This window comes from Oncorhynchus tshawytscha, linkage group LG18, assembly GCF_018296145.1.
Source record: "Oncorhynchus tshawytscha isolate Ot180627B linkage group LG18, Otsh_v2.0, whole genome shotgun sequence".
Classification (NCBI taxonomy): domain Eukaryota; kingdom Metazoa; phylum Chordata; class Actinopteri; order Salmoniformes; family Salmonidae; genus Oncorhynchus; species Oncorhynchus tshawytscha.
In genome coordinates this window covers 11452182-11466063 of record NC_056446.1, presented here as the reverse complement: position 1 = coordinate 11466063, position 13882 = coordinate 11452182, and the positions used below count along the sequence as shown (strand labels likewise).

Genomic DNA, 13882 nt, shown 5'->3' with positions numbered 1-13882 from the left:
TTCGCACCTGAGGGGATGGAAAAGGGGAACAAAACGATCGAGGCACGTTTTTATCATCAACCCCCTTGAGAGGTTTACTCCAGCGTCCGCCCTAAAAGGCAGGTCTGTTGCAGCATCATCTTTCCAGCTGCCTGGAGATTTAATTAGCAGCAATACCAAGAGCAGCACGTCACTGCTGCGCTCATCTCTCTTTTCATCTCCCAGGCTTCAGATAGTGACATAATTGACAATGCTGTATAAGTCCCAAATGGCACCCCGTTCACTCTATGGCGCACTACTTTTAACCAGGGCCAACAGGGAAATTAGGTTGATATTTGGAACTCAGACCCTGTGACCAAACACAACAAAGAATCTCATTAAGCATGCAGAGAGCAGAGGGCATCAGAGGGAGACCAGAACTGTAAGTGGGAGTCAAACAGTCTGGCTGGCAATGGGACAGTCAGTGGCAAAGCTAGAGGCACTTCAGAGGGAACTGTACGGTAGGGGTACAGATTGTGGTAACTAAGTATGTGGCCTGGATCCAAAATAAATTGTAAGAAAGGCCATTCTATGAAGGCTTTCTCCTGGTTCTGTAGCAGGAGGCAGTTTGATGCACCAGTACAACCCCAGGACAGGACGCTAGTCTGCCAAAAGGGGCTTATCAAAACTATCCATTTCCTTAATGCCGAGTGCCAAGCAGAGGCATCGGTGCTGTTTAAAATAATATTTGGTATGACTTGAAACTGAATTGCTCCAGTTGAAAAATGTGGTTTGGATCCAGGCTAGTAACTGTGGTCATTTCATATATCACTTCCTCCTAATCTACAATTATGTAATGCACTATAATACATGTTCAGATATACAGTGTGGATAACATCTAGTGAAAATCTTCACCTGGAGTTTCTTTTGATAGCCTAAACAACAGAATACAAGCTTCATTAACCTGCTGCGTTTGTTTTTATCTGTTATGTTCTGTCTAGATCATGGAAATAGAATTTGCTCAGAATGCATTCTAGCTCGGTCTTCAGGATGAAAACCACTATCTGATTGCTGTAAACTGCTGGTGCATTAACCCATCTATAAGCATGACACAGCTAGATCCAGATAGGATTCATGTATGGAAACATCACTAATAATTGCCTTGCCTTCATTTACCTCAGGGAAATGACTGGTAAATGGCCTGTGAAATACTCGGTTTACTGTACACACACGTATGCTGTATTAGTATTTAGCGAGATATCAAATACCGGATTTAAAATTACACACTAAATCTATAGCGCGTTGCTTAGCTTTATGAACAAGCGCGACGCCTAGTGACATCATCCTGCATTAAAATTGGATTTAGATGTCTGTGCTGGACACATTTCGTCATTCCACACCGCATCTTTTCATACGGCATCCGCAATCGCAAAAACGGATCCCAAAGCCATCCACTGTTCCGCAATGTTATTTTAAGCGTATGTGACGCAGCTCACTTTCTAGCCATAGTCCCAGCAATTGTGCGCCCTAAGCAATATATATAAGCAATATTGAAATGCGCAACAATAACTTACATAGGTTAAATGACCAGATTCTCACGTGGCCCATGATATTAGACCATGGGTATTACTGGGCTATATTAACTACTAGATGTAGTTTGAAGAGAGCAGAGTTGGGGAGACACGCACTTCCTTTTGAGCTATTTTTATAGCCTACCTTTTTAGAGGTGGGAAGATTTTAAGACGGAGAAATATTAGGTGATCAATATGTATTTATAGGAAACGTGGTAAACTACAGCCTAATCATATTTGGGAAGAACATTTCCTTGAAAATAACTGTCCCGTTCTAGCCTCTGTAATTGAGACCGCACCTGATCTCGCACGTATGGCTACGGAATTTGAAGCAATAATGATGGAAGCGGACACAAGCACTTTCTCTTGAGCTAAATAGTACATATAGGATATAGCCTACCTTTTAGGAGGACGATTTGCAGGCAGACAAATGGGTAATCAATAGTAAATTAAAAGACGCAATGTTCGCTCGTAGCTGGCGCTCACGTTTTCAATGTTGATTGCACTTGGCTCACGTTGGTTGAGCGCCCTCCACTTTTTTCCATTATCAATATATATTTAGACTGTAGTCAACTATAGTGTAATCCAATGGATGCTACTGTGGAGATGACGGTTCATAATAATGGCTGGAACTGAGCTAATGGAATGGCATCAAACACATGGAAACCATATGTTTGGGGTATTTGATACCATGCCACTGATTCTGCTCTAGTCATTACCACGAGCCTGTTCTCCCCAATTAAAGTGTCACCAACCTCCTGTGGTGTAATAATTTTAAAAAGTTACATTCCTTGAAAATAGAACAGCCACGTCATTCTCTGCCCACGCATAGGCAGCCCACTATGTCAATGTAATACAATAGGTAGAAATAATCTATGGGACAATACAAATGTTTTAATTCCAAAGTAGTCAGACTGCACGTGCTCACCCAGAAGCATCAGAAATGCAGACAGCACCCCAATGATCTCTGTTGGGACCCAACTGAAAGCCAAACAGAGGCCATGACCATGACTACACTTGGCAGACTGAAAAGGTTTTTAATTATTTACAAATGAAAATACACCATTACATCTCCAACATCAATCTCCCTATTTAAGTCATTTACAAATGGACAAAAAGATAGACAATGAATAAAAAGGTTATTCAAGGTAGCCAATTCAAGACCCAATTCAAGGTCATTTGTATTTACAAATGGAGTAGAGATGAGATATGGCAGTAATACCCATCATCCAGGGTTGTGTACATTAGGCTCGTGTTGACAACGTTTTGTTACGAAACACAAAAACAAATGTTTCTTAGTGGACAAGTTCACACAGCATCTCCTTGTTCCACTCCGTTTCGGACCACTTTCATTTTATACCTATTGAACAGCACCCAGGAGTATCAAGGTTCTCTGGGAGTTCTATCTTCGTGCCGACCGGCTTTCTAACAGCTGGATGACCAGGCGGGTCTTCATCGACGGCAGCTTGTTGCTGTAGTTCTGTTGGAGCACGGTGGTCAGTCTACTGCGCAGGCTCCGCAGGCAGGGCAGGGAGTTGCAGTCAGGCACATTCAGCAGAGTGTGGAAGAACTCTGTCCACAGATCACTGTGGGGATTTCTGGAGAAGAGAGAGAGAGGGAAGGAGAAAGTAGTGTGAATTTGAACTATGCTGGAAATATTTTAGGTCAAAAAGGGGGAGATATTTTCAAAACACAAATATTCAAGCGATTACTCAGAGCAACAAAAAGTAGTGAAACCATAAAAACCATTAGCACTCCTACTCAAGGGTTACCTTCTAAATACTGCATTTGTCTTCCACACACCACCCTCCTGTGTTACTTGCATGTATGTTCCAAAAATCAAGCAGTACACCGTTCCCGCTATTCCAAAGTAGTCGGTCTAAAACACAAAGAAACGTAGTTAATATTCTCAGCAGGTCGTATCGGACATCCACCCATATCACTACAGGACACGCACTTGCCACCGACAGACACACTTTACCTGGTAGTTCCATGGTCTCCCACTCCTCATCTCTGTACACTGGAAGCCTGAGGTCATACACTTGGCAGTGAACGAAGTGCCCTCTGGGAACAGAGTCATGTCAATGCTCTGACCCAGGTCAATCAGGGCAAGGCCATGATATAGGTTATCTGGGTCAAAAGACTTGTTCTCCAGGAACCTAAAACACAACAGACAATTAGCACAGTGAAGAGCCACTGGTAAGCCCTGGTAGAGTACTGCATCCACCCATTACTAGAAATGACTACAGGGAAAACAAAAACACATCCGAGAGACATAAGCACCAGTAAGGAGCCATCCATACCTATCTCCCAGCAGGAAGTTGTCTGGTTTGATGTCAGCGTGAACGATGTGGATGCTGTGCAGCTGTTCCACCATGTGCAGCATGCAGACAGTGAAGTAAATCACCAGAGGCTGGGGCATCACCTTGTCAGTCAGGTTTTTGTACAGGTTCACAGCGTTCTGGAGGGGAATAATAAACATCTAACTCCATTTAGTGCTCCAGTGTGGCATCTTTGGGTGCATCCCAATCTCCTTTCTCCTTTAGTGTAAACTTGTTCATTACTTCCCACATATCTAAAAGCATTGGATAGGTAGAGACATGGGCTACAAGGAGTTTCCATCATATTTTTAATACCAGTCATTTCCTTTCAAATCAGTGAAGGGAAGTGCACACAGATGTAGCCCGGATGTTCAATTGATTGATAAAATATGGTGGGTGATGAAGAGGGGTTACTACCCACCAATAGGGTGCCACAGTTGTGGAGCTCGCCCAATAGCACGCTGCCGTTCTGAAAGAAGTGGGCAGAGTGGATGTTGGTGAAGAGGTGACGCACGCTCGGCTGCAGTCGGGCATTGAGCTGAGTGTTGATGTAAAACTCCCATGGATTGGCTGGTTTCTGCACCTACATGTACAGATCAAGATACACACAAGAATGGACAATCAAGCATTCCATAGGAGTGCATGAATTGTGGGGATAAGGTCACTATAAAGCAATCATGTTATCAGGCTTTACTAATGGCAGCACCAAAACAGTCACCAATCAATTCATGAAAGGTCAGGGGAGTTACCAAGTTTAAATGAATATTCCTACCTTTAAAATCATCTTCTCTGAGGTTGTCAGGTCAGTTGCCTGGTAGACCGTGGCAAAGGCACCCTGTCCGAGGACGCAGTCAACCCGTAAGGATCCTTCACCTATGTATGACCGTCAAAGTGATTTTTAGATGTACATTTTTTTATTTTTAAGAAATAGGGTGATTTAAAAAAAAGTCACAGCCAGTAAACACACCAAGACTTTCTTACCCATCTTGATGGTCATCTTGGGTGCGATGCTGGGGACTTTGCACTGCCAGGTGATGAAGTTTGGCTGGGAGGTGAGTGGCATGGGCAGTTTGGAGAGCAGGGAAGAGATCAGCTCATCATCCCAGGGGTCGGAGAACAGCTCTGACCCTTGGTCTGGGCTCATAGGAATATCCATGCCGTACCTCACCTCTGGAGCTGGACTCATAGGAATATCCATTCTGAACCTTGATGACGGATGGACTGGACTCATGGTAACATCCGAGCCAAACTTTGATGGTTCGGGACTCATAGGGATGTCCATGGTCTTCAGAGGGAAGCCATCGGTTCTCTGACCCTGACAGGGACTCATGAAGGCATCCAAGTCGAGTTCAACCCCAACCTCTGGGCTTTTTACCACTAACCAGTCTGGCTTGGGTGCACACTCCGGGCTCATTGGGATATCGAAAGCAGGTGTTGGGGCTTTCTTTGGACTAGTTGAAACATCAAAGTTGGATTTGAAGGCATCAATCTGGCTCTTTGAAAGGGATACCTCTTCCGCAGGTGCACGCTGTGAGAGAGGACAGGCTGGCTTTAAAGACTGCTCTGTGCTCACATAGACATCCCAGTCTGGTTTAGAGGCCTTGGGAGGAGGGCTTTTGGCCCCTGCCCCCCCAGTATGAGCCAGGGGGGCAGTCTGGTCTCTGAAGGACAGTGCGGCCGGGGCATGATGCTGCACCTCAGTCATGGAGCAGGTAGCCAGGCTTCGCTGGGCCAGGTCTAGCCCTTCCCCCACGATAGTGCCCTGCTCAGCAAAGCCCTGCACCCTCATAGAGCACTCAGCGCCGGTCTCAGATATCCCATCAGGTGGGCTCTGCTCTATGATAGGGCTGAGGGAGGGGAAACAAACTCATTATCTCCACCATGGAGGCGTTTGACCCAAACACTTTGACTACACTTCAAAAACATTGACCAACGAGCATTCGAGTGAAAACGTACAGTATACTGCAGTTACTGGTAGTCTACAATATCCGGTTACCAGTAAGTACCTGAGTTTAGTGGGCTGTCGCAGGAAAGGGCCCTCTTCTGGACCACTAAAGCCTCTGGGGTGATCATTTTCTAGAGGGAGGAGAAAAATAAAATAAAAAGTCAGCCAAAAAAGGTCAAGTACTTGCTTTAGACCACATTGTTGTTCTGAACAACAGACACAGTTTACCAGGTGAGGGCATTTGATTTCTGAACTGCTTATGGTTGCATCCCAAATGGCACCCTATTCCCTATGTAGTGCATTACTTTTGACCAGAGCCCTAAGGTGGCAATTGGGATGCATGCATCCTATGCATGAGCTCAGATAGAGGGCTACCTTGGTCCTGCTCAAAGTTCCAGGAGGAAGGAGCTTTGTTTTGGAAGGGCGTTGAGACCAGGTGGGCCGACAGGGAAAAGTCTCTGGTGCTGTTGGGGCAGGTGGCCAGGGAGTTGTAGCGTGCTCCCCACATAGTACTTTCATCTGGTATCAATTCCGAAGGAGATTCCTGAGCAAACACACATACACACGAAATGATAAAGGTTTGTATTGTGTACAGAACTTAATAACATAACCCAACCATATTCTTTCATTGAGTCCTTGCTAAATGGAAATGAGTATGTCACCATGTAATTTTGCACTTACATCTTGTTTCTCTCTTTTAGATACAGAGATTTCTGCTAGGGCCCTTGGTGGCTTAGCCTTGTTCACCATAGTAGCACTAAATGGAGCAGAAAAAGCACCATAAAGCAGTGTTCATAAATTTACTTTGAGAATTAAAGGAGATAGCAAAGAAAATGGGATGCAGGAGAAGAACTGCATGCTTCACCTGCAGTTCTCCTTGTTTTCGTTCTCATCCTGAAAAATTGCGAAAGGCACTGCATTGGGGGGCTTGCTGAACAAAGAGGCGCCTCCTTTAAATAACGTTTTTTTTAAAAGAGGGGAGAAAAAAATGAAATTTAACCACAATGTAAAATCAAAAAGGACAACCTGCCATTATGCATTTCTATTTTATTGTTTTACTGTAATGTGTTTTGCAATTGTAAATACACTTTTGATTTAACCTATAGACAAACAGTTACAATCGAAGGGGGAATTGAATTACCCATTCTCTGGTAGGCAACATCAAAGCTCTTCTCAGCCTGATGCATTGACATGCTGGGGAACTGTTCCTCCTGCATGAGGGTTGGAGCCTGGAACATGTCCATGATCGCATCTGGATGGGAAGGTCAAGAGAGGTGAGATACTAAAAGGACCATATAATTAGGAATTAGAATTCTAGAATGGACATGAACCTTCTTATGGATGGGATGACATAGGTCAGCCATTTTGGTCAGGGAATTGGTAAACCATGGTTTGCCAGTGCTGTGATAAGATGGTGTAAAATAATGAATTTGAATCATTTATCATCTGCACTGCATGTTTGTTAGCTACTGTAGCTAGCCAGCTAGTTTTACAGGAATTATTCCATCCATTTTTCTAATTAACTGCCAATATGCCAACATTCCATTCAAACAATATAGTCAATCCACAGCCATTATCCATATACTGGCTGAAATCAGTTGATGATAGGACTTAGACATGTTGTAAATGCAACGACTACTGATATTCTATCATACAATAGCACTCACAGCTTTCCAAGAAAACAAAATCTGAAATATTTATGGTCCGTTTCCATATATTTTAAAGGCTATTTATACAGAAAATGTGTATAAAACCTGTATAAACTATGTATATTATATGTATATATGCATATATTATATGACAATATTTTAGGTTGACAATTCCATTACACAATTTCGATATATAGCGCATTCGGAAAGTATTCAGACTCCTTGAATTTTTCCAAATTTTGTGACGTTACAGCCTCATTCTAAAATGTATTAAATAGTTATTTCCCCCCTCATCAATCTACACACAATAGCCCATAATGACAAAGCAAAAACAGGTTTTTAGAAATGTAATAAAATACTGAAATATCACATTTCCATAAGTAAACAGACCCTTTACACAGTACTTTGTAAAAGCACCTTGGGCAGCGATTACAGCCTCGAGTCTTCTTGAGTACGACGCAACAAGCTTGGCACACCTATATATGGAGAGTTTCTCCCATTCTTCTCTGCAGATCCTGTCTGTCACGCTCTGTCAGGTTGGAAGGGGAGCGTCGCTGCAGAGCTATTTTCAGGTCTCTCCAGACATGTTCAATCGGGTTCAAGTGCGGGCCGTTAGGGTCGTTGTCCTGTTGGAAGGTGAACCTTCACCCCAGCCTGAACGCTCTGGAGCAGGTTTTCATCAAGAATCTCATTGCAGTGCTAGCTGACACTCTCCCGAGTGGCGCAGTGGTCTAAGGAACTGCATCGCAGTGCTAGCTGTGCCACTAGAGATTCTGGGTTAGAGTCCAGGCTCTGTTGCAGCCGGCCGCGACCGGAAGACCCATGGGGCAGTGCACAATTGGCCCAGCATCGTCCTGGTTAGGGGAGGGTTTGGCCGGCAGGGATATTCTTGTCTCATCGCGCACTAGCGACTCCTGTGGTGAGCCGGGCACAGTGCACGCTGACACGGTCGCCAAGTGTATGGTGTTTTCTCCGACACATTGGTGCGGCTGGCTTCCAGGTTGGATGGGCATTGTGACAAGAAGCAGTGCGGCTAGGTTGGGTTTTGGAGGACGCATGGCTCTCGACCTTCGCCTCTCCCGAGTCCGTACGGGAGTTGCAGCTATGAGACAAGACTGTAACTACTACCAATTGGATACCACGAAATTGGGGAGAAAAAAGGGGTGAAAAATTATTTTTAAAAAAAGAATCTCTGCACTTTGCTCCGTTCATCTTTCCCTACATCCTCAGTTGTCTCCCAGTCCCTGAAAACCATCCCCACAGCATGTTGCTGCCATCACCATGCTTCACCGTAGGGATGGTGCTAGGTTTCCTCCAGACATGATGCTTTGCATTCAGGCCAAAGTTTCATCAGACCAGAACATCTTGTCTCTCATGGTCAGATTCCTTTAGGTGCCTTTTGGCATACTCCAAGCAGGCTGTCAATGCCTTATATGGAGGAGTGGCTTCTGTCTGGCCCCTCTACCATAAATGCCTGATTGGTGGAGTGCTGCAGAGATGGGAGAACATTCCAGAAGAACAACCATCTCCACAGAGGACGTCTGGAGCTCTTTCAGAGTACCCATCGGGTTCTTAGACACCTCACAGATCAACGCCCTTTTCTCCCAATTGCTCAGTTTGGCCGGGCGACCAGCTCTAGGAAGAGTATTGGTGGTGCCAAACTTCTTTCATTTTAGAATAATGGAGGCCACTGTGTTCTAGGGGACCTTCAATGCTGCAGAATGTTTTTGGCACCCTTCCCCAGATCTGTGCCTCAACAATCCTGTCTTGGAGCTCTACAGACCATTCCTTTGACCTCATGGCTTTGTTTTTGTTCTGACATGCACGGTCAACTGTGGGACCTTATATAGACAGGTGTGTGCCTTTCCAAATCATGTCCAATCAATTAAATTTACCACAGGTGGACTCCAACCAAGTTGTAGAAACATCTCAAGGATGATCAATGGAAACAGGATGCACCTGAGCTCAATTTCAAGTCTCATAACAAAGGGTCTGAGTACTTATGTAAATAAGGTACTTCTGTTTTTAAATTGTAATACATTTGCTAAAATTTCTAAAAACCTGTTTTCACTTTGTCATTATGGGGTATTGTGCGTAGATTGATGAGAGGAAGAAATGATTTAATCCATTTTAGAGTAAGGCTGTAACGTAACAAAATGTGGAAAAAGGCAAGAGGTCTAAATACTTTCCAAACGCACTGTATCACATGCCTTACTTTTATTTTCCTGCATAAGTAAAATCAGGATCATCACTGTACTGCCATTCATTCCTCCCTGACCAATATGGCTGCCATTTTCACCCCATTCTGGAACTTTTATTCAGGTTCATGACATAGCCCCTCTAGTAATTTAATAGGATCTCTATGCTAAATCTCCATTGGTTGTACTGCCTTTATCATACACATGTATGGTAATACATTTGAATATCTCCACCAAAAAAGGGATTGGGTGTAGCAGACAGCACAATGGAAGTGATTGATTTGAGCACCAATTTTTTAAATTCTGCCTTTGAATTTAAATCACCAATATCTGAACACAACACACTATGACTGATTGACCAATACATGTATGAAGAAATGCCTTCACATCAGTAAATGAAAAGAGTTGAGTACCCAACTCACCAAGTGCCTCCCGTGTGTTGACTGTTGGGGATGGGAGAACCCTGGACGGGGTGGCTTGCACCAGTCCCAAAGAGGTGTTAGGAGTGATATGGGACAGGTTCCCAGTCCCTCCCTGTGACACTGACAGAGAGAGAGTGAGGTTAAACGTTTTAATTCACATATGAAAACTAATGAGGAGAATAAAGGGCTAAGATTATGATATTTTACTTACCATCTAATTTCACCTCTGACTCAGTAGCTTCACTGACAGACACCTCACTGAAAAAACAAAGGGAAACGATTAGCTTAGACGACAAAAGGCTAAATAATTAAAAACAAATTCATTACCTACATCTCTGAGGTGTCTCGCCCTGCCAGAGCTAAATAGGCTAGAAACACATAATGAAATTTGGGTTGTGAATAATGACACATCTGAAACTAGGACTAATCTAGAGACATGATGCCTCATTATCACTTACTGGGAATCTCTGCCATTGTGCTGCTGGAAGCTGCTGCTGAGGTAGTTCACTGAGCCACCGAGTTGGGACTGGGAGTGAACATCCTGGAGAGGATCTCCCCCGTGCTGCAACTCAGATTCATAGGCTGCTGGCTGCTGTGGGGCCGATCCAAATGACAATCCAATACGCTTAGGGTTTTGTACTGGTTGGGGTTGAACCAGAGAGGCCTGTAGAGAATATGCCTGTGGAGCAACTGCAGAGGATTTAGGTGCTTCTGTACATTGACGCAAGTCACCCATTGGTGCTTTTGGCAGGTGAAAGGAGCAGCTATGGGAGGTGTTTTCCTCTTCGACCTGTCCAGATGGGGGAGAGGACATCTGTGAGAGCAGGGTGTCTGTGATGGGAACCCTGAGACGGACGCGCTGAGAGTGGGCCTCAGGTTCCCTCACCGTGCCTTTTCTGGGGTCCTGTCCACTATTCAGTCTCAAGCCTGGAGTGGGTTTGATTCCGAGGTTGTTTGAGAGTGGAGGGTGCCTAAAGGACTGTTGTAGAAACCCAGGATTCAGTCCTGTTGCAGGTGTGCAGGATACCTGAAAACAGAAGTGCATGCCACATTTTAAAAAAGGGTCCTACAAATTCTATGGGAGCCACAACAATAGAAACAACTGAAGTTAAGGAGCCATGTGGATTCCTTTTACCTGCACTGGTGGAGCAATGGCTGAGCTTCCCTGGACTGTAGAGCTCACACCGAGGTTACTCTCCAGCTCCTCCAGCAGTTGGTTCATCCGTATCACTTCCTCCTCCTGCTCTCTAGCCAACCTCTGACGTTCCTCTGGTAATAAAACACAAAAAAACATTGGTCAAAACTGACAGTTGGCAGTGTGGTAGTGAGGCACACTCAGATGGTGGTGCATTTGATTGAGATAAAGCGTGTCTGTAAAGGATGTCATGTGGCCAGTTCATATTGATGTCTGACTACACTATAAAATACAGCCTTGCATTTCTACTCTGTTAGAGGAGTGGGCTGCAACAGCGCTGTGTTAGAAAGTCATATGATCCTACCAAACTCTCTCTGCTTCTCCACTTGCTTGCATCTCACAAAGTATCGTCTGGCTCGGACCTCCTCGAAGCAAAGTTCAGACCCTTCGCAGATGAGGTCTTCAGTATGGTACATCGACACTGTTTGCAAGTTTACAGCCAGTCCTTGATTGGGTTTATTTACCACCACATTTTCAGACCGGGAGATTCTGCGGGAGAGTCGTTTCATTAGAGGGAATACAATTAACTTTCCTATAAAAAAGAGATATATAGATATATATATATTACACACACTAAAACATTTTGTTATTACATTATAAAGACTTACATGCGAACTGTTCTGTCTGCAGGGAATTGGGACAGACCTTCGGGGTCCTGTGGCAGAAACATTTATATTTCTCTGTTGATCACTTTCTATGAACAAACATGAGAAATGATTCTGATCACATCTGAAATGTGGTAACTGACCTTGTACTGTGGGCCAGGCTCTCTGTGGGATTGCAGCTGATTTACCAAGTGAGAAGTCTGAAGAGGATTCCGTACACCTTCTGTTTTCATAAACAAATTCAGGTTAGATTGTGGATACGTTAGTCACAAAGAACCAGTCCACAAGGAAGAAAACAGTCTCACCTGATGCCCCTGTCCCACCCCTAGAAGAGCTGGTTTGGAACCTCCTGTGAATACATTTAGATGTATCAACAATAAACACAACATGGAAAGGTTAAAACTTAATCAGTTTCAGTCAATAGAGTCCTTAATTTTGACATGTAATTCAAATGCAATAATTTGCATTCTAACTAAGTGTTGGAGGTTACCTGTATTGCTGAAGGACAGTGTCAGCTGGCTCAGCTTGGTTCTCCATGGCTCTCTGGAACACGGCGTCAGCCTGTTGAAGCAGGCCCTGCTGCTCAAACTGTTGAGCCCACGCCACATAAAGGACTGCAGCTCTGGTGCCAATACCCTTACTGTATATGTGACTGTACAGTTTGATGGGCTCATCATAATAACTTGCACATTTGATGCAGTAGTTTACATATCGGATGTCATTGGAGTAGCGCTCCTCTTGGAGAAATCTTTGTACTAGACGATCTAGCACAAGAGACATCCCCTTGGCGTCTTCAGCAGGTAATCTCTTCTCTAGATATTCAATAAATCTGAAATAATGTAAAAGTATGATAAAGCTAGTTTAAACACCAATAAATATTCACACACACAAAAAAAGTTGTTGCTCCCAAACCAGGTGAGATTTGCATGCAAAAATATCCCATCAATGGCAGATGCATAACCCTTAATTGTTTACTTTTGTTGGTGGCCCCCTCTATGAAGATAATAATGGAATAAAACGCATGCACAAGTTACAGTACCTGTCCCATGGATCTAGGGGGTCGTCTCCAGTATAGTTGCTCAAACTTTCCTCAAAGCTCCTGTAAAACAAATTAATTTGATTTAAAAACTTAACAGCAGTTTGAACCCCTTTCTCTTCTGCTTAACTGTAGCTAGCTAACTTCTAGCATGGATGACAATATGTTTATGTCAATCAAAACAAAGTAACGTTATTACTGCAAGTTGTATCAGCAAAGAAACTCTAGTATCAAATATTGTATTATTCACCAAGTAGGAAAATAGGAAATAGTTACGTAACATTAGTTGGCTAGCTACTGTTAGTTAGCTAGCAAGGAATCAGGATTAACGTTAGCTGGGTGGGGGAAATAAAAGCAGTTAGCTAGCTATCGAACTTACTGTAAATGTGAACCGACATTCATGGTGTGGACTGAACAGCAGACTGGCGGTTCCCACTCCAAATTCCAACAACACAAATATGAGCAATTACGCGCAAATCTAAGATTAATTCAGTAACTAAATACCAAGTATTGCATTCACGTCGCCAGCAAAGACACTGGTGGCTTATTCTATCTGTGTCGTTAGCATGGCTGGAGTCACAGAGTACTGTGAAACTGCCTTTGCCATTGAGCTATAATAAGAACGGACTGGTAGGGTATTTCAAATTCCGCGCCTAGCTGATACGTCAAAAAACAGCATCATAAATGAATGCATCCAATCAGCGCCTTTGGGGCGAGTAAACGCAATTTCATTGGCTGGGTGAAAAAAAAAGCTATTCACCTACGTGATACTTTCGCTAATGCCTGAATCTGCAATTTTGAATCGTTTGATGAATTCGACTATAAATATGTTACAAAACGTGCAAATGAAAAAGTGCTGTATCTTAAAAATGAATGACAACAAAAATATGCTTTTTGGTCTTAATTTAAAGTCAGAGATACGGTTAGCATTGTGGTCAGTGTTGGTGAGTAGTGAACTACATGTAGTTCCACTACTAATTTA

General features: G+C 43.6%; 1 protein-coding gene across 1 annotated transcript; it reads right to left on the bottom strand.

The window, feature by feature from the left end:
• Positions 1-2546: 2546 nt before the first annotated feature.
• Positions 2547-13518, bottom strand: LOC112217492 (mitotic checkpoint serine/threonine-protein kinase BUB1). The gene is made up of 23 exons (XM_024377813.2): positions 13280-13518; positions 12904-12963; positions 12355-12693; positions 12170-12213; positions 12008-12087; positions 11868-11914; positions 11564-11748; positions 11200-11333; positions 10523-11091; positions 10276-10322; positions 10065-10184; positions 6937-7047; positions 6661-6745; positions 6477-6552; positions 6171-6339; positions 5857-5926; positions 4832-5697; positions 4623-4723; positions 4272-4433; positions 3833-3990; positions 3511-3688; positions 3302-3408; positions 2547-3127 (listed from the first exon to the last, which is right to left on the bottom strand). The coding sequence occupies exons 1-23, from the start codon at positions 13300-13302 to the stop codon at positions 2932-2934; spliced, it is 3927 nt and encodes a 1308-aa protein (XP_024233581.1). The 5' UTR covers positions 13303-13518; the 3' UTR covers positions 2547-2931.
• Positions 13519-13882: the final 364 nt, after the last annotated feature.

What these genes read in the sequence shown, in the direction of transcription:
- LOC112217492 (XM_024377813.2), bottom strand. Translation starts at nt 13,302, where the DNA reads ATGAATGTCGGTTCACATTTACA. An exon ending in GTCAGAGGTGAAATTAGATG is followed by an intron (nt 10,185 to 10,275) that starts GTAAGTAAAATA and finishes TCTCTCTGTCAG; the next exon opens with TGTCACAGGGAGGGACTGGG. An exon ending in TGTTGCCTACCAGAGAATGG is followed by an intron (nt 6,746 to 6,936) that starts GTAATTCAATTC and finishes CGTTATTTAAAG; the next exon opens with GAGGCGCCTCTTTGTTCAGC.